Raw genomic sequence first — 25462 nt, 5'->3', positions numbered from 1 at the left:
ATACAAACTGTTTTGTTTATCTCAGGTGTGGTTCTTACGTTGAATACACCTTAGTTCCTCAGTGATATTTTGACCGACTACGATCGGTCCTATAGTAGTTGAACTATGAGCCTTTAACATTTATTTTTACACGTTTTCGGCACAATATAACTTCGAAACTATGCACTTCTGACCGCAGGTCCATATGAACTTTTTTTCTTATTTTGATGTAAGGAATCTGTTCCTAAAATATTGTGACAAATTTTTGTAACACCCTATACGCCAACACTGAAAAGTCGAACCCAGGACCAAAGGTACGCGGGCTAATTGCCTTTTCATACACAAAATATAAATAAAAAGGTTGAAAGCGCACTAAAGAGTGATAAAGAAGGAACACACAAATGTGAGAGCATTTATTACATACATTTACTTGGCAACATTGAGGTTAAAGGACTCACAAACTGATGATGGCAATTTAACAGTGCAGTTACTTTTTTGTACATATTCGTTTCGAATAGGCGGGGCGAACAATTTCGTAACACTTGCCTCAGTGACGTCAAGCTTTACCCAATAAGTAACAGCATCTGGCAACGCTCGGACCATCATCAATGACGTAAAATAAAGTACGTGAGGCATGGAAAATTTCGTGATGAATGTATCTGTAAGCGATACGCGTGCTGTTATGAAGCTTTCTGCAACACAACGCATTTCCTGTACTCAGAACTTCAAGAAGAAAGCTGGACAGCTTCCCTGTTTCTTCTTTTCTTCTCATCCGCCAAGATATTAAAGTGATATTTACTCAGTGACGCGATGACTTCCGGCTCGATGGGCGCACCCTATAATGATTCCAAGTAAAAAGTCAACATGCTGCTATCTTACTGTTACAGAATTTAACCATTTATGTTTTGTTTTTTTAATATTTCTTTTAATAGATGTTTTCAAGTAGCTATATAATTAATACGCTTACACTAGATATTTGTGGTTCCAGAAATGAAATCTTTTATTATCTCATGATCATGTCCTTTAGGATAAGGGACATGATTATGGCGAATGATTATGGAAAAATTAATGGAAATGAAATCTTTCAGACGAATGTACCACGATTATGCTCTTTAGGCTAAGGGAGACGGATGATGGAAGAATTTATGGAATAAGAAAGTGGGAGGAGACGGGAGCACTCCGAGAAAACCTACGGATACGTTGTTGTTCAACAAAAAGCGCAGATGTACTGTGATTTAAAGAGATATTAGCTGAACGTGCCTTTTACACAGCACATTATTCACAAATGAGCATGAATCTCTTTGTCATACCTCACAACATCTGTATATCTCCCTTTGCAGACACAAGAGAAAGATGTTGGAGTTTCTAATTCATGAATGATCAGTATTTTCTTCTTGCATGCAGTATGTAAGAAGCAAATACATTACGTACGCAATTAATTATAATGTCAGTGATATATGATGTTCATTAGGCAAAATGCTCCAAACAATAAAGATTAATCTTAGACTGGAGAAATGGTTATCCTTCGTTTTTAATTATCATTTGGCCATGAAAAAATGCGTAAGAGATATACAACCCCTGTATATAAAAATGTGGTGTTGGAATGTATAAGTCGTAGGATATGGTGCTTTACTTTTTTTTAAATTTCAACACTTCCAGTGTGCCCCTAAAAAATGTAGTAAAGAAATAACGGTCGTTTCTTTTCTTTTTTTTTTTTTAATAGTCAATTAGAACTGAACAATCTATACAAAATTTGGAATCGACCAGCGAAAACGGCACGTTTCTAGCATTTGTAGTTCTCGGGATCTCATTGTCGAAAGGATTGGAGAAAAAAAGAACTTTTCTTGGCCACAAACATATATATATATAGTATTTTAATATATAGATCCTTCGCATCAGAGGTAAGCGCTACGAATCGCGCTCCGTTTGTGTGGTTAATGTAATGCAGGTTCGTAACCACGGGAATCAGCCACCTGTGACCGTCTTCATCCCCTCCCTGAAACTTTAAGTCGTTTTATTTAGACAAATATATGTTTAAAAAATAACCAATAAAAATACAATGTGAATTCAAGTTAATCCGCCCAAATTCTCTAGACTCCCATGTCTTAATTTTCTGGCTATGTGCCTGATGTAACATTTGCTGATGTTTGTAAGGCTTTAGTTCTTCTAACTTCTAAAACAAAATGACACAAATCGATGTTTTTCTCACATTAATTATTCGAATTTCAAATTTCACTAATTTGCAAATCAATAACATGTATCCATATATTCGTACTTCGTATATCCTTCTAATGTATGTCGAATCGAAAACGCCGATTGGAGGAGAGGTCATGCTTCCACCCAATCAGGAACAACTATTTGTTTACTTTTCGGAAAGTAAAAAATGTATCCAATCATAGTTTCTGACTAATGGTAAGAGTGGAATTTCTATGACTCCAAGTTTAAAATGCAATTAAAGTTACATTGTATAATATATACGAAAATCAAGGGCCTCTGAAAGCAACTGGAATTCTCGAGAATATAATTACTATTAATTTTCCTTCAAATCTAAATATTCCTTTTGCGGAAATGAAGGAGAACAGGAATACGTGTTCTGCCTGAAGATAAGATCAAAAATGGCTACGAAGTTTTGCAGGGTCATTAGGCAAATCGTTCGTTCACCAACCACCTCAAACTTGATACCATATTGATACAATTATGTTTGTTTTGAAATATTTAAAATAAAACAATATAGTTTTTAAGTTGCATTTATATCGGTAAATTGTGTGCGAAGTAGTCACATCTACCGGAGTGACTATTCGTTTATTATTAAAATTGTGACAGAATTTTTTAAAAACTGTTTTACACTGTGGATTGCATTTTAAATTAGTGCAAAATGTTCGATTGGTGCGATTGAAATGTTCATATGTCACTTTCAAAGCCTCCCTCAAAAAAAAAAAAAAAAAATGAAAACTATGATATCATAAAACTCGGAATTATGATATCATAAAAAAAAAATTATCGGAAACTAAATTTCAAATTAGATTCGTTTTAGAAAACAAAGGCACTCGCATTAAAGCCTCACACACTGCCTTTGCTGTGAATGAATGTTTCCTTTATGCTCGCACATTTCTTCCTCGAAATCTGTGTACCTTTCATTCACCCAAAATGCTCTCCCTAATAATATAAAAATGAAGATACGTTCTAGGTTTGCAGGTCTGGAAACCTCATCTGGACAAGAGCGTTCAGTGTGCTCTGTGCCCCTGAGACCAGGTAAGACTCAGTAGTACATGCACACAACGATATTTAATCAGTCGAAGTCGTCTCCAATTGCAATAGCACAGACTTTTTACATCGTTCAGATAACGGTTGGATTAAAAAGAAAGTCTGGCCGCATGTTTGCAACGCCCGGTCATCAAGGAAATACTTTCTTTGCCAAGAAATAATCGAAATCCCGGAAGAGGTAGTCGTCGCTTGCACAGGTGGCAGGAGAATACCATAGGTGAGAAAGGAAAAATGAAATATCTTACAGTTTAACGTCCCACGATTATGCCAATTAGGCTAAGAAAGATGAATGATTTTAGGCAAGTAAATGATGATGGAAAAACTGCTGGAATGACGATGAGGGAGGAAACGGGAGTACCCCGAGAAAACCTGCGGACACGATGCTCTCCATCACAAACTTACTTGACCGGGGGTCGAATCAGGGACATCACACACCAGAGGTAAGCACACTACCATCGGGCGAAAGTACCCCTCTCGTAAGTAGGAAAGGATTTCATACTGTAACTTAGTGATTTCCTACAGGTATATCGCGAAATTTTAGAATTTACAAAAAATAATAACGCCTTAAATAATTCGCCTCCAGTGACAGCAACATTGTTCAGTGCTATATAGAGTCATTACTTCATAGGAACCTTGTCTTACATTACAATAATTTATATTATTAATAAAAAAAAATAAAACAAGTGTGTCGCGATGACGTAGGTCGTTCCGTAAAATGTGTTCTCAGCCAAAAAATGGTTTGGAACCACTGCTGTAACCCATTATGAAAATTTGTCCCTTGAGTAACATGTAGTCGTGTAATATGACAAAACCATGTCTATTCAGAATTGCTGGATGATTGCGGATTCCCCGTCAAATGGATGATAGGGAATTTGCGAATTTTTTCCTTAAGGGTTTTCACTACAGCTAAATTAAACTACCGCTAATTTATTTTTTTTCTGTAATATCTTCAAACCAAATAAAAATATTCGAAAAGCAGAAACGTAGTGAACTAGACAATACGGTTATGCATGTGATATCTTTACCACAATTCACCTATCTCCTTTTGGTATGCCGCTATTTACAGAACCCGCAAAAAATGTTAAATCTGTCTACAGTTGCAAATCTAAAGCAGATAGATGAGTTGTGTTAACGGTATCACCTGCAAAATCATATTGTCTAGTTTACTACGTTTTTGCTTTTCGAATATTTTTATTTGTTTTGAAGATATTACAGAAAAACTCTAAAATTAGCGGTAGTTTAATTTCACTGTAGTGAAGAGCCTTAATTTTGTGATCATTCTAGATCCGATACTATCTCTTAGTTTATTTAACAGGATTTTGTTGGCTCTACATGGGTAACTTTTTGCATATCCAATCTTTTTATCTTTATTATTCACAAAAATTTACATTCTGGAAGAAAGTGTAGTGAACACACTTCAAACAATATTCAAAATTATCTAACGTTTAGCCTTTTCTAATATGTTCCATCAACATTCAATGTGTGATACACTTTTTTTCTTTTTTGAAGCATGTAATTATGATGATTGATAACGCTATAAATGTGTTTCATTAATTTTGTCTGCATGCGGGTTATTGTGAATTAATCTTTTTTTTTTTTTTTCCAAAAGTGATACTATCATTACCAAATAATATTAAATGTTTTTCACCAGATGTTGCACTATATATCGCATATGGCATAAACTTGAAATTAAAAAGAATACGAAGATTACTAGATAGAAGTGGTTACAAGATCCATGTTATCTTCTATTAGGAGCGGCTGTGACCTACTTCGATGACGTCATCTTGCAATCGATGTAATACTGCTTTTACAGACTCTTTTTCTAGGAATTTTCTTGTATTGCACAGGCTACGTGCAATGTGACAGACGTCGCGTGGGCGAGCAAATGTTTCCACAAGGTCCATAGCAAGAACTTAAACGATCAATAGACCATCATTCGTAGACAAGACGGGAGCAGGGAAGAAAAATATAATTAAGGGCGTATACATGTCCTGGCACGAAGATCTCTCCGAAAACGAAAAGCATTTAAATAAAATATACACATATGCATGTAAAAATTGTTGAACATGAGTTTGAAATCGTTACCAACTGACAAATCTCGAATTATTATTTGTTTGTTTTTTTTAAAATCATATCCGAATTTTGTGTTGAAACTTATTACTGGATTTTATTTCTATTTTATTATCCAGGCATGACGAACGTTGTGCGCCATGTTCGTTCTCTTTTCCTTTTTTAAATGGCGCCAAGAATAAAAAAACATTTTGGCGCCAACCAACTACTATTGTTGAAAATTGAGTTCCTATTGAGAGCGAGAAGTACGAACATATTTTCAAAAGGAAAGAAAGAACGGAAAAGCAATTTAATTGCATTTTTTATATTCATATAGTATGTTTGTACAATAATGCAAAGGTTGCTCTAAAAATCATTTAAATAACTGTTTTAGTTTAGGAATAACAGGCAGTAATAGTACACCTAAATGTAAGATGAAGAACTGTGTGCCACATTCCTGCTTAGAAATGCCGAATTCCATCTAATAACGATACCGTGGAATGTCTTCTTGTATAGGAATTTAAGAACTTTGTATAATGTAACTTCCCCATACCACATCACTCTTGTACAGGTGGATACACGGTGTCTGAATTGTTATTCCACCATCTACCACAAAGGACAGGGAAATTATGTGGTTGGAATATGGTGGATGGGAATTCACACCACACGAAGCGAATGTGAAACAAAAATTCAACCTTACTTTGACCACCAAATGCATATTATGTGGCCGGCAGGCTTTTTACTACCTCGCCGTTGCGTATAATCTTATTTTCAACGCTCATTTGATCTTGGGAGTTGTTCCTGGGTTGACTGGACCGTGAATTAACGGCTTTTCATGACCAAGGTGCATTGCTGCATGTTTAATGCATCCATAACATATCATCTGCACTGTCCTATGCATACATAAATTCATTAGTTACAGTGTTACACGTTTTACGTTCTTTTAACTTAACAAGCACTGTGGCAATTCACACAAACTAGAATTTTGTTTTATTACATAATTCACACATAGCACATAAAGGTTTCAGAAAAGAATAAGGGAAACACATAGTTTGCCACTTGACCAAATATTCAAACGATTAACTACCGGTGATTATATTAATTGTTAATTATTACCATAATGTAAATCAGTTAAAAAATTCATATTATGAACAAAATCTATTTAAACAAATCATACACACTCACGTACACATGGAACAGTGCATCAAATGAATATACCAAGAATTAATTTACACAAGAAGATTACCTTAACAATTTATACAAGTGTGTTTCCCATCCCCTCTTTAGTTCATCCTCTGACTACCACAGTAAATTCACGTTATATATATATATATATATATATATATATATATATATATATATAAACATTACCTGCTTTCGACCTTACTCAATGGTTCTTATTTCCAATAATCCTACCCAGACTTTTAGTATTGCCTTAAGAAGTGTAAATCACACACTTAACAAAAGAAACTCTTTGATGTATTTATCCTGACTATCCATGTCCTCGTCCATCCGGTCCGGGACATGAAAACCTCACGAAATTACCATTAATTTTGGCCATGATGTAAAGGATCAAAATTTAGAAATTAAGTTCGTTGAAGGAGTGATATTCAAACCGGAAGTAGTAAAAAAATCAACCATTTCCGATTTTAACGTCGATCACTGCAGGGCAAAATAGGTCATAAAAAACGAGAAGCAGTTTCCTGTAATCGATTAAGTATCCCAAGAATACATTTAATTTCCATCCTGAATTCTCTATTAGACCACAAGTTATAACATCCATTACAACTTCCGGTTTCATTATTGATCTACATAGATCAAAAACGATACGAGATAGTGAAAAACCTTTTTTTTTTTTGAATCGATTAAGCATTCAAACCGGAAGTGGCAGAAATAAAACTCTTCTGGTTTTAACATTGATCGTTATAGAGTAGACTCAATAGAGTCGCGGTTTTCTACAATCAGCTAAGCGTCCCAAGAATATATTCCGTCTCTACTCTAACTTCTATACTAAAACCTAGCATTTCCGATTTCAATACTGAGAAAATTGTTATATTTACACAATTTGATCTGTTTGCTTCTCACTAATTTCGAATAATTTTCTCTAGACTCCCCCCATCCTTTACGAAAGAAATAGCATTTAGTTTGAAGGATATCGTGACCTTCATGTAAACCAGTGGTCACCAAACTTATAAACCTTCTGAGCAACGGAGTTGTTTTCAAATCCTAGTGTGAGCTACCAACTAAAAGAACTACCAATCAAAACTAAAAAAAACTCGTCGTCAGCGCCCCCTGTCGTTAACGTCAACTGAGTGGAGGAATCAAGTTTAGCTAACCGGAGCGTTGACGCGATCTACCAAAAATGCCCCCGCGAGCTACTAGTAGCTCGCGATAAACGGTTTGGCGATCACTGATACAAACTCTTAAACCAACATACAGCTGTTCCATGAACAAGCACATTACTATAAGTTTCAAGTATTTTTATACGAAGATCTTTAACTTTTATTTTTAATTTCTGAAAAAAAAAAAAAAAAAAAGAATTATCTCTGGAAAGTGGTAGCTAAATTGTCCTTTTGTCATTAGATATGCTTTTTTTTTTTTTACCCAGTTCTGTCGTGAAATCGCTTAAAATGATTTCGCCCTTTAATATAATGTAAATACGTATAATATAGCTTGTACCAACATTCATCTTTTAGGAGATTATGATACCAGATCTAGTGACTTCACTTACTTCCGAAGAAAGAATACGAAAAGCTCGAGCACAAATAACATTAAAATTCTTGCACAGACATAATTTTGCTTTTGAGTTGTGTTCAAACTGGTTTTGGAACTTCAAAACAAGCCCTATCATTTCTCGGAATAGTATGTCTTAATAACTGTTATTGTACCTAAATGACTCTGGAAAGATTTGCCGAGTTTAGGAACATAATTTTGACATTCACTTTCCCCACTGTTTTACCTCCCACAAAGTTAGCAACATTGTTTTGAATTGGTTAACTATTACCATAGTACTTAAGATTATATAACACCTTGAGGTTGAGATGTTATAAAATTAAGAATCGCACTAGGGATTTCTGCAATATATTTTTTTTAAACATTTGACTAATACAACTCTATACTAAGAACATACTATATTTCATGACAAATATGAAATTCATATTATATATATATATATATATATATCGAAGATTAATGTAAAGCCTTTCTTTGTTATCTCAATAGGCTTTTATTTAGAACACGCAATTAATATAAAGATAAAATATATCTATAATAACACTGCGATAATCTTAAAAGATAGGGAAATTACGTCATCAATCAATCAGGTGTAAGACATATTATCTGTGTTAAGCACTTGTGGAAATCAAAGAAAATGAAGTAAGTGTAAGTTTTCGAAATATTTTTAAACAAAAGGAAAAGAAGAAAAAAAAGAATACTTTAAATTGCGTCAGTCTAAAGGGAACCGAGATGGGCATAAAGAAAACGAAATCAAACAACCGAAAGATTCCGGGTTCAAACTCCATTGTCAGATATCTCACTTTCATCTATTTACTATAAAACAAATAACGATAAATTTCTATCAGATTTAATGTTTTATGCATTTAGATATGTGATCAGAAAATATAGAAATATTGATGGTCCTAGATAGATACTATATTGCAACATTTTGGGATAGTTTAAAAACAATTATTATATAGCGATGAAATAAAACTGACAAGCGTCCAAAAGCCACAATTAAATTTAAACAAAAAAGAATTCCCTAGTAAAACTAAACACGATAATAGTAACACACGCAAGAACAGGATGATTGCAGACAAGGGAATTCTTCACCCTAGAGGAAATTGTACTTCAGAATATCGAAAATCCAATAGAATTTTTACATTAGTTACAGCAAAATTTGAAACTATTTTTGAAACATCGCTTATACTTGCCCCCCCTTGGAAACCACAACATGGGCGCCCTTGGGTGCAGAGAATAAAACGGACGACTAGCTCAACTAAAGCTCCATCTTCTTGTCTTGTCTTGTCTTGTAGTAGTCTAGTGCTACCTACACAGACAGCTTGTAATCCCAATCTTTTTAATATTAGCTTACTACGCAAGTCTTTTTTTGGATCAAAAGATTCATTATATTTGTCAAATATTTTCTTGTAGGCCTTATATCTGGAGAATTACATATAGTGTAGTCAAACCCAAACTATAACTTAACTCTGTATGATGTATTTATTCCGTAAAAAAATACGAAAACTCGATTTAGGGGCCGTTCAAAAAGTGTTGTGGCCCCTGATCAAAAGACTAATTATTGGTGAGGATCGCAATCTTTTGATACATTTTTTTAATCATTCCTAAAATTCTTATTTTTTCTTAATATGCCTATTTTACAATATGTTGTCCAACATAAAGGAAATTACACAATGTGTAAATTTACAATAGCTAAGATAATGGAATATGTATAAAAAAAATCGATACGTCTAAAATGGGTGGAACACGCTCATCTGGAAAGCAGGGGTCCAGTGTTTGGAATTGTAGGTGGGAAGCCTGCGAGAAATATAATTTTAGGCCCAGTAAGAAAAAGGTAGAAGAATTATATAAAGCAAGATCTTAGGAGATCATAAAAAACAATCGACTAGATTGACTTAGGCAAGTTTCAGTTGTGAGCTTATGATTTTGTGATGATAAACCTTCAGGATCTATGTAAACCACTGAGTTAATTTTCAGTCAGCAATGTGAAATGATTTATGTGAAGCATTTTACTGTACGAGTAAAAAGACTAGAAGCTTTCGAAATATGTGTGTGGAGACAAATTGAAACAAAAAAAAAAAAAAATGTTGAGTTGAACGAAAAACGAATGAGAAAATGTTAGAAACAGTAGGAGGAAAAAGAACATTTTTTTAAAAAAATAGATATAATCGAAAAGAGGAAAAGACACTGATTGTACGATCAGATCCAGAACTTTCTGACGCATTTGATTTTTACTAAATGCATTCAGGCATCTGTGTGAATGAGGAATTGCCCTGGAAATGCTCATTATGTGGTCTCGCGAATCGAACCCAGGACTTTCCGAATGCAAAGCCAACGCTTTACGAACAAAGCTACGGTCGATTTGTATCGATATCATTTCCAGTATATAGTTAGCTTGCTGCTTTAGATCAGGAATTTCTTTAATCATAGACACCTGGAATATGATGGATATTTGTATCGTACAGAATCCTTATGAAAGTGTAGCTATTTTCATTTCTAGAGTCTTCATTTTGCATGGTGTATATTTACAACGAACGGGGGTACACATGCCCCTCCTAAATCCGGCCCTGACTGGATGAAACGTTGATTCCGAAGGAACTGATCATCAGAGACATGATGACAGAGTTGAGTTGATTTTGAGTTTAACGTCCCGTTCAGCAGCGAGGCTATATGAGACGTGGACCTACTTATTAACGTGGAATCCGAACCACATGAGCTCCCGCCGGAAATCGAACCCGGGCGCCAAAGGCGCGTACGCTAACCGCTTAGCCACAAAGGAGCTCTACGTGATGACAGAGTAAGGTGGAAGAAAAAAGAGGGAGGTACAAAATATACTACAATTGATGAATGTGTTAAACAGAAAATTTCTATGTCAAGATGAAGAGGTTAGCAGATAACGATGGTGCATGACAAAATACCTATAATGATGATAAATTGAGATAGCGACAAAAATGTAAAGAAGGCAACTTTTCCACTTCCTTCTATTCCAGTAGAGGCACTACTAGTAGTAATAGCAGAAGTAATGATTAAGTAAATGCAGGAAACATAATATTTTTCCCTATATCTTCATTCATTTGTCCAAGCAACATGAGAGGAAGTGCTTAGAAGCCCACGTGTGTATGTCAAAGGTTCTGCATTACTGCTTGACGTGGTAAGATAGGTAAGGCAACAACCGGTTGTATACATATTTGTACTTAAAACGCTGCCTAATGTAGCTTCAACCTCTTTCATTAAATGTTAGTATCAGGTGAATGCTAATACGACAGTAAGATTCATTTATATTCATCATTCACTCTCTTCATCGCATACACAAACGCATGGATTCACTTGACACGTTCGGTTCAAGGAAATGTCTAAAGCGTGAAGTTCCGGTCATGCCCAACGAACAAATTGACAATCGCTTTGTCAGCCAAATACATTTAATGGACTTAGCAAATATAGGTGTCACTTTTCACTATGCTATCCGTTATTTTTATTTACTTGTTTATTCATTCACTTTACCTTAATTTGAATATTTATGATAAAAAGACCGCTATTTGCTACATTTCTCCACCGGTTTACTAACTTTTACTGCAGACAATTATAACAGGAATTATTGCAATTAATACACTGCACACGTTACAGATTCCCTTAAGTAGTGCGAGTTTACAGCTGTTAAGGAAGATTTATTTAAAATATCTTATTTATGTATAAAAATGAATGTATGTTTGTTAGGTATACGAATCCACACCGTTGACTTGGCCTACTTCATCAAAGTGATTTTATCGAAGAGACCATAGTTTGGAAAAGACCGTATGGTATAACTACTTTTTTGGTGCGTATACTAAGGGGGAGAAGGGGGATTCAAAGGGGAAGAGGTAGTGTTCGTAGTTTCAGGGAAATTTCCCTAATCTAGTCTAGAGAATTTCCCTAGACTAGGAAATTTCCCTAATCTAATCTACAGAAATTCCGGAGGTAAATTTAGCAAAAAGAGGAAAAAGGGAAGTTTTCGATAAACTGTTGAAAATCCAGGGAAATTCTCTCGCTGACTGACCGACCAATATAAATGCTTGAAATTTTCCTTGTTTTTCATAAATAAACCAATAGATACAGTAGTAATAGTTTAAGTATGTATGTGTGCGTGTGTGTTTGCATGTTTGTTCAAACTAGCGTAATTTGCACCCGTTGTTGATTGGATGTATTTGCGTGCAATATAAAGTAATAAGTGAAAAGTGTAAAAGTATAAAAGTATAAAAAGAGAAAATATAAAAAACGATACACTAAAATAAAAGCAAAAAGCAAATTAATAAAACAAATGTGGGTGGCACTTCATTTAATATAGCTAATCTCAACTTCTGTCGTAGAAATTGGACATACAACTAACTAGGGAAAATTTGAAAAGAAAAGGGAAAATTTGGGGGGAAATTTTCTTACAGAAACCTACGAAGACTGGGAAGAGGTGGTTTAAAAATTTGTATCAAAATAAAATATCTCACGAAAGTTTCATGTTACGAAGATGAAACTCGGTAAATAAGCCCACTTCTTAAAACAAGTAGACACGTGTATGACTTGCAATCTGGAAAAAATACTGTGGGGCTAAGATACCCCCTTGTGAGAAGGAAAGGGGGTAACATGTGAAAATGACTGATATTAGTGTTGAATCCATCCTTTTCGGATCGTTGAGATTAATACTGTAGTAATACTCTCGACACTCCCGACTCCGCTGAAGTTTCAACATTAGTCCCGAGCTCATGTGGTTCGGATTTCACGTTAATCAGTAGGTCCACGTCTCATATAGCCTCGCTGCTGAAAGGGACGCTAAACTAAAATCAACTCAACTCAACTCAACTTTAGCCCCTATCATCATAGGGATTGGGAGGGTGTGGAAAATAAGTCCAAAATGACATATATTAGTGTTAAATGAATAGTTTTCGGAGTTGCTGAGATGAATAGTAACACTCGACGCTGTTCAAATCCAACTTTAGCCCCATCGTCATGGGGGTTGGGTGTGTATGTCAAAAACAGCATGTCCACAATGACCCATATTAGAGTCGAATCCATCGTCTTCGGGGTTGTTAAAGCTGATTGGTGAAAGGCTTGATACCATTTGAGGCCTAAATTTAGGCAAGAAGGGACGTGGCAGTTTTTTTCTGGAAATGTCAAGGGCAACGCCAAAGGGGTTATTATTTATTTATTTTGCTGATATTGACGGAGCAATGCCGAAGATATTGCTCTTCCTTCTTTATTTACTTCAGTAATTTCTTCACCTTCAAATATGATATATTACATAAACCTTATGCTTCCCGCACGAAGAACGGGTAATTCAGATAGTTACTGAATAAACACAAAAACGAAATACAAAAAAAAAAATGTTATTGAAAAAACAATGTTAGTGCCTACGTGTTTCTAGCTCAGGATTCAGCACGCGGAGTGTCACTCTAAATTCCTGTTTTTAGCAACATGGAGCAAGTGAAACATGGCACACTGAAGGGCCTCACTCTCGACTATCCTCCTGAACACACACACCCTTAAAATTTGCTTGGATATCTGACAACGAAACATTCATACCAAAACACCTCTCCAAAAATTTAGATAAATCGGCGCATTGATGTGAATATAGCAATCATGAGCAACAAGGGGTCCAGATCCCCCAAGACTCTATTTGTATTAAAACTGTTATTAATTTCTTGTAGGCGATATCTGACACAGAAATCGGCGCCACTATTCTTATCTCAATCATTTTTTTAAAATTTTTAGTTTGTAATAATCCTATAATAATGAAGAGTAAGATGAACATTAAAATAAGGTTACTTAAATTTATTTATTTATTCTTAAGACTTCTCATGCAGTACACAAATTTGTAAGTGCTCGACGTTTAAGACGTCATGAAATACGCACTCATATCTCGGGTTATACGGAAAAAAAAAAAACTCCATTGTGGCTAAGCGGTTAGCGTACGTGCCTATGGCGTAGGAGACCCGGGTTCGGATTCCACGTTAATCAGTAGGTCCACGTCTCATATAACCTCGCTGCTGAACGGGCCGTTAAACTCAAACACCAACAAACAAACGTAAAAGAAATAATCTAGAAACAGTTATTACTTTATTAAATAACATTTTGTAAACACTGTAGGCTCAAGTTTCAAATTTCTGATATTTATCTTAAAAAATTCTTAATTGCAATGACTGCATTCTTTTAAAAATTATGTATGCAATACCTAATTATTTTCTGTTTTGCGCTAACTGGTTTTGCCTTAAAGATCCAAGAACATACCTTAAGATATGCATAAACTTACAAAGAATCTTTGAAAACGTGCTGTAATTACCTATATCCATTGATGTCATTGAAACCATTTAGCAACCGGTTTTAAGATTAGTATTTAACAACTGGCTCTATCATATTATCAGTTAAAAAAAATGAAATGAAACCTTAGAGTTTTACGTCCCACGGTTATGCCGAAATTCTATTAAAATATTAAGTACATCTGATATATTTTTTTTTTTTTTAAGTGAGTTGATCGTTACTATTATTAATTATCTCGTTCATGTTAATTGTATTTCCTTGTGTTGTGATGGGCCGAATTTAATGTTTCCCTACCACATTTATTGCCAGTAATAAATTGTAATTTTACTATTCAGCGAACCGATAAACGTAGCGCGTGACTCAGAAAGAGTCAACATAACATGAACTGAGAAACGCTAGCAACAGACTGTACCTCCTGAAATAACAGCGACATGGAGATACACTAATTCCGTATCTACAAAGCAAGAAATAACATTCTTGCAATCTCTCAGTCCAGGAAACATGACTATTTGTCAAACGTTTTTTTAGCACAGTTGATCACGGCTTTACTTGTTCCCCAATCTCTTTGTTTTCAAAAAGACAAACAAACAAAATAAGGTTTAACGTAAAAATATAGCATTACTTACCTGACAGAGAGCGACGCCCGTCTCCAGTTTATCCATGAAGTTATCAACGTTGATTCCGAGATCTGGATACAGCATGTTAAGCCACTCTGCCAGATCTTCTTTCATGGCATACAAATACTCTTCGCTGGATTTAAAAGGGCGGAAGGAGCGCGGCTCCAGAAGCATAACGCTCTGGCAGCCATTTTGGCTTGGAATTTGCTCAAGCTGCGCCATTCCCTATTCAAAAAAATAAAATACTGTAAGTTAATATATATCTCAAAACAAATATATCATGCAATTATACATACAATAAAAACAAAAAAATAATGTGTGTTTAAAAAACGATTTTGCATAATTTATCAATGATTAGAACGTTGAAATGACTGCACGAAAAGAACGGACCAATTTAGAATTACTTTTCTTTTACATCAAAAATACTGCTACAGCTCCAGGTTAGACTGGAATAAATGGTGGCATTAAACTGTGCGAATATCTTTTGCACCAAATTCAAAGAATTCATCATCATCTCCAGACAAAATTGTTTCTCAACGAATCAAATTTTACCTACGTATCTTCACTGGGAGCCGAACAAACAGAATTTTAGAAGTATTGGTCAAACAAGAACTCACACTGTTTTCTGACGATAAGTTGCAAAAACTCTCCAAAATTGACGAAGTGTTGTTGTTTAACATTGTGCAAATTACTGGTCCATTCGTCTTCAAACAGACAGTTTCGAAAAAAAGTTATTTCCAACAAGGGCTGTGATGAAATTGTACCATCGCTTGATTTGATCGGCGGTCATCCTGCAAGACGAAACAACGGCGGTTGGATGGCAAGTTTCGTAGGAGCCAAATTCAAATATAGTATGCGCATCCTTTAAAAATCCGAGGTTCGAGTTAATTCCGAAAAAGGATAATTATTGTAATGGCTGACAATGAAACACGGTTGAACGTTTGAAGAATGAAGGTGAGAATGACACCGAACCATAGGCGTGCGCACGTAGGGGCAAGTGGGGGCGCTCGCCCCACCTAATGTTTTGGCATTGCGTTTTTTTAGTTTTAAAATAATTTTCTCAGCTAATAAGGATTATATTTCACAAAAACGGACCCTGAAAGACGTCTGTAATCATCGCTCTATAAAGTAACACTTTGAACTTTGCAATACTCGACCAAAATTTCCCGATTTAATTATATTTCAGTCTTTTTTTCTGTTTGTTTCCTCCCAGCAGTATATTATCACACACACTTAACACAATATCTGTAGGCTCCTGGGTCCGTTACCTTCCCAGATACTTTAACATCCTCCAGGCAAATGAAAATAAAAATTGAATTGTAATGATTACAAGGTGGTTGCATATCTTCATGAGTACTGCTATTGACTGCCCCCCCTAATTCAAGGGTCTGCGCACGCCTGTGCACCGAACGTGTGGACAGCATTTCCCTCTGGGACAAAGAAATGTTGACCGAATAGCAAAAAAACAAAAGTAACGGAAAAAGAACGAAAAATAGTTCACTACTGGTGCGAAAGATTCCTGGTTCAATTCCAGGCCTAGTGCATCTACAGTTGACAATGTTCATGAGTTTTCCCGTGGTCTTCCCGTTTCTTTCCACTTCTTTCATTTCATCAATCTTCTACCAGGATTTATCATCTGCTCCCTTTAGACTCCAGTGTATACTTCATTTTATTGTATGAAGTAATCTGAAAATTATGTGATTCACACTTCGTCACTTAATACAGTGTGTAATTTATACTACAATATGCAGCTATATAAATATCTCGTAAAAATCTCAAATATTTTTTTTTAAAGTTCTGATCACTATTTCTATTAAAGAAAAAATGGAACAGACTCCTCCAACAGACATTTAAATAAGGTAATGTTTAAATATTGACATCAATACAAAGATAAACCAGAAGAGCGTAGTTGGATATGGTTAGTTTGTAAATTTCAACGTTTAAAATTTCAGTTCATTCAATTCAGTCGTACGGAGAATTGTTTACAAGAAATTGTTACGTAGAACTTTTCAGGGAACAAATTCGTTATGAAGTGTTTATCAGGGGAGAAAATCCTCACGAAGAACCTCTTTACCGATGAAATTCACAACGGAATATTTTCATAACAAGTACATCAAGGAACACTTTTCATTTGACAAATTCGACATGGAGAACTTGAAAGGAGATAAATTCCTCACGAAGTACTTTTCAAGAGAGAAATGCGTCGCAAATTACTTTTCAGAAGAATAATTCAGAGCTGAAGTCTTCCCAAGTACCTTTCAGGAGACAAATCTACATGGTGCATGCAGTGTTCGGAGAAAATATTCATCCGGAAGAAATTTTCAGAAAAGAAATTCGCTACAGATAATTTTCAATAGAGAAATTCATCATGGAACACTTTCCAGTGGAAATATTCACCACAAAAAATTTTCAAGGAGTAAGTCATCTGGCAGCGCTTTGCGGAGAGAAATATATGACGAAGCACTTTTCAGGAAACAAATTCATTATGAAGCACTGAATAAAATTATATTACACTTATAATATTCCCACGTATTATTATATTATTATTATTATTATTATTATTATTATTATTATTATTATTATTATTATTATTATTATTATTATTATTATTATTATTATTATTATTATTATTATTATTTTAGGGGCGCGGTGGCTCAGTGGTAGAGCGTTCACCTCTGGTGCTTGGGGTCCCGGGTTCGATCCCAGCCCCCGCCAAGTGAACTTTGTGGTGGACAAACAACGTGCTCGTGGGTTTTCTCGGGGTTCTCCCGTTTCCTCCCACTTTCTTCATTCCACCATCTCACTCATCTCTCATCATCACCGTCTCCTTTAGCCTAATCGGCATAACCGTGGGACGTAAAACTCAAAGATTTCATTTCATTTCATTTATATTTTTTTTTAAATAAGTGTTATTACATCACAGTTTGCTATCAAAAATTACAAAATTACACAGAACACAGTATAGCATTGTCTTTCCTTCATAACAGAATGGTTCTTTACCGGTCTCGCACATAGCTCAAACTCGATGAGAAATAAATATTCCTTCGAAATCTTGATGTTACTTTAGGTGCATACTAGGTTCTCAGCAACACAATCCTCTACACAGCAAAGCACTGGAGACTGGCCGTAGAACTGACAACAAAGACACTATGTGCACTTGATATCTTACTGTATCTGGAACAAAAGCGCTTCAATGGTCTTCACTTATTATTTCGAGATGCAAGAACCTACCTGGTATTTTTTCCAGAAGGTCAGTCACCACGACAAATATAGTGCCTTAGCCTTTCTATTTTTTCCAAGATCTAATAATTGGATAATGAATGACGCATTTAGTTGTTCTATAGTATTGACCAGAAATATTACTTTTGTTACGTCCAATAATTTTTTTTTTTCGTTAAAATGACGGAATTTTTTAAGAACTCGCTCATGAAGAGACATGGTTGCTCTGATTACAATGGCGGTTCTGTCAGGGCGGTTCGAATGATATCCAGGCGACTCTGACTGCGGCTCAGGGGCACTGAGGACGGCACGTTCTCTACTTCCTATGGTGTAGATGAACCATTGGCACGTTACGATCTAAAGCTCTACAGATGGCGATTACAAGGCTTGTTGCCCTATATCGATCTTCGAATCATGCATAATGCACGGATGATTAGTATTGATCTTTCACTAGTCACACCATTATCATAATTCATTATCGTCCTTTTAGGCTAAAGGTATAACCATAGGATACAAAACTCAATACCATTTTAGCGTGTATTTTATTTGGCCATTAGCATTTTAACGTATCCTATACCAGTTCAATTTCCAGGAGTGGATTGCATGAAAATGGGCGCTGGTACAGATATTTGAAGAGCGCCATACCATTGGTAGGAGAGGATGGGATATCATGTCTTTTGCTATAGTTATGATACGTATCTCACAATATTGTCAGACTCGAATAACTAACTTCGAAGGACATCAAGGTAGATACTGTTTTGGTTTGATGTTTGATTATATAAGACAGATGCGGTACACCAGCAATATAGCCGCTACTTCAGGTTAGTCAACCTTACATGAGCCTTAAAAAGTTATCAACACACATTCACAAGGTATTTAAATAATTTTATGTAGTACCGGTATTCTCGAAAAAGAATATAAATATTTGAGCAAAATATATTAATTTTATTTCTGTTATTAAATACATGTTCAAGGGGGTATAATAAAGGAGAATCAGTCCATCTTTTATCAATTTCAAGGTAACACGTGATCTATCCGCAGAAATTTATCCAAACCTATTATAAAGAAGACTACTGGGAAGTTTCCGTGTATCTGAAATCTATGAATCAAAAAAATAAGAATTCCCGTCATGGAATACGATACATTTGAGGTGTTTCTAAAGTACGGAAAAAATACAACTAAATTATCAAAACAATCCAGTATTATAATATAGCACTACGTGAAAGCCAAGGACAGTACACATTAAAAAGGCAAATGTACGAAGTAATAGCGGAGTTTTCCGCTATTAATTCACTTTTATCTTAGAAACAACAATATCTCATGTTTAATGAGACTGGCTTTTTTAAGAGAAAGGTTAGAGTATACATGTTCAAAATTTCACTATTTGAAAAATTTATATAATGTATGTTTGTTTAAAATGTAGACAATATTGTTGAAAGTCTATAAAAATGTGAAAGTAACATTTTCAACTTTATGTACATAGAAATTACGTCCTTTTTTTTTAAAAAAAAATCACAAGTTTTAATTAAATTAACTATGGGGTTGACCTCTAAAATACAAATTGCAGTATAACTGCACAGAATCAGAGATATCTTTGTTAAGATTATAATAAAATGAAAGATTTTTTTTCATCAATGCAATATTGTCACCAGAAATGTTTGTACTGTACTACTAGGAAATTAAAAAAATAACTACATATGGGGAAAGTACTTTCGTCCCAGTTACATGCAAACATTTAACCTGACGACCTACAGGACACAATGTAAAGTTAATTCAATGAATCTAGAGAGGGTTATTAAGAAAAGAAAGCACCATTTTCTCACTAGAAAGTGTTAATACTAACAACCTTGAAATATTCTGACAATGTCACAGTAAGTTTATTCCTGCATACTTTCATTACTTAACTGTTATGAACACTTCCTCTTTTGTGCTAATCAATAATAAAAACAAGCATTTGTAATGCAAATTGTTTAGCAGAATAAAGAAGACCTGTTTATCATTCAGGCATATCACAATGTCAGGAGACAACAATGCGGATTTCTCTATAAAATTGGATCGTGAGAAGGAAATAATTATTTCTAAAAATGTTAAAATAAATTTATGAGTCTGTCCCATAATGATTATAAAGTAGTCTATATACTACTTCAAATGGTTATTTTTGAAGGGAAATCTCTGTATCAGGGTAATATGAACGTATGTGCGTAATTAACTCATTTCCTGTTTTTTGTATTTTTAATCAACGTTGTTATTAGATTATACATTTTATAAATGCCTCATAGTGCTATATGTTTTTTAAGTTATGCATTTCGGTGACAAATAACTATAAATAATAATAATTTTTAAAAAAAAGCCTGTGACAAACATCTTGGCATTTCAGCTAAACGAATAAAACGCAAGCTCTGACGCAATGTTGCCGAGTCCGAGTGGCTAAGCAAACTACAGCGCGATCAGGTGGCAGGGAATAGACGTGGATGTGTGCAAAATAAACGTAGCAATACCACTGGCTTCTCATTTGCTAGCAGCTTTTAAAGGGAACTTGGAGCGCCGCCTTCAAATGCCAAGATGTTTGTCACGCTGTTTAGTTTAAAAGCTTTTTTTTTTTTCAGTGACAGTTTGAATCATAGATGAGTCTTTAGTTGGTGCGTTCACCCGCACCATAATACAGGTAGCTGTATATTCTAATGGGTGTGGAGAAGAATGGAAAGAATTAGTTGCGTCGAGCGGAAAACGAATGAGAGAGTGTTAGAAATGGTGGGTGAGAAAAGAACACTTTTAGATATTATTAGGAAGAGGAAGAGAAACTGGTTAGGACATTGCCTAAGAAGAGATTGTATCATGAGGGACGTCCTAGAGGGTATGGTGACGAGAAAAAGAGGGAGGGGGCGAAGGAGACTACAATTAATGGATGATATAAAAACAGAAAGATCATACGCGAAGACGAAGAAGTTAGCGGAGGACCGTGGAACATGGAAGCTTCTCAGCTGCGGCAAGTGACCTGTCAATAAAGGCAGAATACCTATGATGATGATGATGTATATTCTAAACAGGAAATCGTAATTCTTATAGCCATCTAACTTCTTTTAAACTAACTACACTTGGTATAGTATCTATTGAAGCTTTCCTGGCGACGTATTGTGAACAGGTCTTCTCGGGTTAGCAGCCAAGTGAATACTGTTATATCTTGCGACGTTTCGAGGGCTGACATCGTCCTCATCTTCAGGCGAATATGATGGTGCAATGGAGTGTATGGAATATATATACTCATGTATGTATGACTGGACTCTTCGGATTGGGGGTTGAAATGGCGGCTTCTGATTGGTGCTTGAAATAGCGAGATATGATTGGTGTCCATGTTTTACTGAGTTGGAATCCTGTGTCTCTGTTAAGGTTCGTTTTTTTCTTGTGTGATTGCAACGGCTTCTTTTATCCTCCTGTCCCAAACTCTTGAGCATTTTGCTATTATTTCGGTATCTGAAGCCGAGTGCTATTATTTCGGCATTTTTATTTATTTATTTATTTAACAATCACCAGATACAGCTCAGAAGCCATTTTACACTGGATATCCAACAACAACAACAACAACAACAACAATGGAAAGGATTTGGGAAGGTATCGGCCAGGGCCTGTTTAGTAGGTACCATCCCGGCATTTGCCTGGTAAGACTGAGGGAAACCCTGGAAACCTCAGTCAGGATGGTCGGCAGCGGGATTCGAACCCACGAACCACCAACGCTCTACCACTTGAGCTACTTCGCTCGGTTTATTTTGCTATTATTTCGGAACAAAATCTTATGTTGCTGTTTGATGCTATGTTCAGCCAGTCCGGATTTTTCTGGTTGGTTTAGTCTGATGTAACTGTTGTGTTCTTTGCATCTGGCTTCAATGGTTCGTCCAATATATGACTTACCACATTCACATGGAATGCGGTAAACTCCAGGAGTTCTTTCATGAACTTGGTATGTTATACATCAGTGATTACTTCTGGATATATGAGATGACCCCCAAGTTTTCAGACTAAGAAACCGAGATACTCTATGAAAATTTACGCTACAAAGCGGGAACTCCGTAAAAATTTACAGTATAGTTATATGCACTTGTTTTTTGCTGAAAAAATCATAAGTAATTAAATAATAAGTCAATATTCAGTAACAAAGAGCGACTAATAAAAACATATATGTATTTGCTAACTAAAAGATTTATATTTTAATTGGTGTTTCATGCACTGTAGTTTTTATGCCATATGACCAGACGCTCTAGTTTTACTCAGTCCTCCTACAGTCAATCTGCACCCATTAATGCAATTCCTCCCTTAAGAAACACTCTAAGGCATTAAGATTGCATTTCACAGTAAGAGAAGTTCATATATAATAAATATAAGGTTCACTTGAGCAGACGGTTCTACCAAATAGAAAATTTGTAGGTAAAATACGATATGAAACATTCTTCGTGAAGGACTACGAGGGTGAATATAAGTAATTACTGCCATTGCACGACATATTGAAATGAATTTTGAGTGATAGTGAAAGTATTCTATGTGTTTGTTCTTCCACTATCATTGTTTATGCGTATACCCCCGTCGCTGACGCGCATGATTACTACGGACGCCCCCTCGCTACCGTTCGCACATACTCTGCTAAAAGAAATAAAAAGCTTTAACCTAACCTAAAAATGTAAAAAAAAAAAAAAGTGTCAAAATTTGGTAAAACCGTCTGCTTGAGTAATGACTAAATATAAGTGTCCCCTTGCGTGGCAATCTAGTACAGGAAAGAAGTACTTTCATATGTGTTTTGTAATTTTTGATGCCCCAGGGATATGTATTTGATAGGGGGCCCGCCCCAAATCCCCATCTAACATTTTATTTACATAATACTGTAGTAGAGTAATGTTTATAGTGCTGGCTGGAAACAAGAAGGTAAGGATTCATTGTTTTCGTTATTTCTGAAAAGTGCATAGTTTGCAACACTTAACAGTTAAAAGGTACTAATTTTGCGCAGAAATGTAATAAGAATAAATACGTGTCTAGTGAAGAGCAAAGAACGCATGAAAATACGAAATATTTGTGACCAACAGTCAAGAGTGAACGACGGAAATGAAATAGAAATAATTCTAAGTAAGGTATATTAAAATAAAAACAAAGAAATAGCAATACAAGGCCTAAAACAGAGTCGTTTTGACGTATGATTAGCATCATATTAAAGGCCTGACTACTGCAGGAAAAATGTTAGTACAACTCTTTAGTATGACACTAATCATCTGTCAATACGACTCTGCATAAGGCCTATAATGTTCAGAACAGATTCATGTGGCTCTAATCCGGGCCCGCCATCTTAGATTTGCCTTATTTCAATTCGTTCATCATGAGGGACTACTTGACATCTCATGTAAGGCCTAGACAAGTAAGTTAGGTTAGGAGGGCTTTATTAGTTTGTCGTTAGCAAAGACCACTGTTAGAAGTACAAATTACGACACCGACTTCCAAACCCTAAATTAAATTTATCTTATTGGGTAATACGAAGTTTCAACAGGTGTTTCGAGTGGTGTGTCTAAATTTGACCTGAACGTAATACACAACAGAAAAAACAGTTCTTTCATGAACTGCGATTCAATGCACCTTTGCACAGACAGAGCTAGGTTACTATACACAAACTCACCTTAAAATATCAGACAAACTCAAGTTGAACAGCTACGAAACTGAAAGACAGTACTAATTTTAAAATAAAACTCGCTTACTGGTTTCAGTGATAATTTTTGCTAGATTTTTGTAGGTACTGCTGGATTTCTGTTGATGGCTGATAGCAGAAAAATCCAGCAGGATATGCTAACATAGCATAGCTACTATTCTACTACGTTACTGCCCATTCCAAAAAGAAATACATACATACTTCAGTAAAAATTTGGTGGTGCCAAACCTCCACTTTTGGGACTGTAAGTTGGATAAATTTTACAGCCATTTTGAAATCTACCGAAAATGTAATATTACACTAGGACATGACGACAACAACGAAGCACTTTCTGTCTTTATTATTTACTTTTTAAAATTCGACAATGTTAATTATAGCTCTGAAAAACGAAAAATATTTATTACATAATGACTTTCTTTGCTACATAACAGACAAAACGTCAAAATGTGTGTTAGTAATTTTTTATTTACAGTTTCTATCAGTGTTGACATCTTTGGTGCTAATGCAACAAATGGGGTTGCCAGGTCACCCGAATTTGAAATACATTCTATGGGTCGACCGTTCAACAAAAATTACATCTACGGGCTTGATTATTAAGTTACCAATGATACGTATTTCTTATATGTTGTACCTAATTATTAGTTATTTACTAGAATTATTTTTATTGCAACAAAAGTTTAGGTTTAAATTACATTCATTTTTGCGCCTGTATTGTAGATTTGGTATCCATCGCGATTTTGTTGGATTAGTCCCGATTTAGGGAGAAAATGCCTCGTGTTCTGATGTGGCTGTCTCAAGACTTTAAAATGTCCAGACTTCCATATTTATTGATGAAGTTGGTAATTATTACCATTATTGTAAATAGTTTTCACATTATGATATAGAGCCTTCAAAGTAAGAACTCTCACAGCAGCGAGCAGCGGCAGGAAGGTAGCGATATGCCTGACTGGTAACAAAAATCAAAGCTCTTTTCATAATCGATTGAAGATCGACTTCTCAAGTCAGCAGCAAGTAACTAGATGAGTACCAGCAGCTTGGGAATGCTAGCACCAGCTAAAGAAATATCAACAATAAACGGTTCTGTTGCTAGAACAAAAAATACATTAAAGTATTGAAATAGTTACTTGTTTCTATTTTTTAAAACTTTGCATTTACTTAGGTACGAAACATATAGGCCTATACATAGGCTACATATTTTTATTATATTTCATAGTGCCTATATTATTTAAATGTCTCACATCTTTTATCAATCAGATATACTATATGATTAGTCTTCACTAAATAAAAAAAAAAAAAAAACTTACATTACATTATTACGGGAAAAGAAACGATTTTCCCCTCCCTACATACAGTAGCTGCATGAAGTATCTTTACATTTTGCTCTGGAAAGGTGGCAAGAAGCATAAAGCGTCTCGACATTTTGGTTTGGAATAGTGGCAACCCTAATTATTGCTCCTGTACTATCGTGTCACCAACACTGATTTCATTTAATAATTCGGCAGGGATGGAGATGAAACTTAAAAATCAGTTTCGATAGAAATAAACTATACATTTTGAAGTCTTCGTGTCGTACATTTAAAACTTGATAATAAATCCTGTATAGGCCTATTGTGGAATGAGTTTTTCGAGATAGCAG

General features: G+C 35.2%; 1 protein-coding gene across 3 annotated transcripts in view; it reads right to left on the bottom strand.

Annotated features, from left to right (window-relative positions):
• pigs (GAS2-like protein pickled eggs) overlaps positions 1 to 25462 on the bottom strand; it is a 374848-nt gene that overhangs the window by 322404 nt on the left and 26982 nt on the right. Inside the window, exons 1-2 of one of the 3 annotated variants that reach the window (XM_081768418.1) lie at positions 24028 to 24209; positions 14937 to 15152 (exon numbers count right to left, since the gene is read on the bottom strand). In XM_081768418.1, the coding sequence (XP_081624544.1) occupies positions 14937 to 15152; positions 24028 to 24096 (285 nt within the window). In that variant the 5' untranslated portion in view covers positions 24097 to 24209. Of the gene's footprint in view, positions 1 to 14936; positions 15153 to 24023; positions 24210 to 25462 lie in introns of those variants that run through there. The other 2 variants (XM_081768420.1, XM_081768419.1) reach the window with 2 other exon arrangements.

This window comes from Thermobia domestica, chromosome 8 (assembly GCF_964235325.1).
Source record: "Thermobia domestica chromosome 8, izTheDome1.hap1.1, whole genome shotgun sequence".
NCBI classification, from domain to species: domain Eukaryota; kingdom Metazoa; phylum Arthropoda; class Insecta; order Zygentoma; family Lepismatidae; genus Thermobia; species Thermobia domestica.
This window is presented reverse-complemented; position numbering and strand designations above follow the sequence as displayed.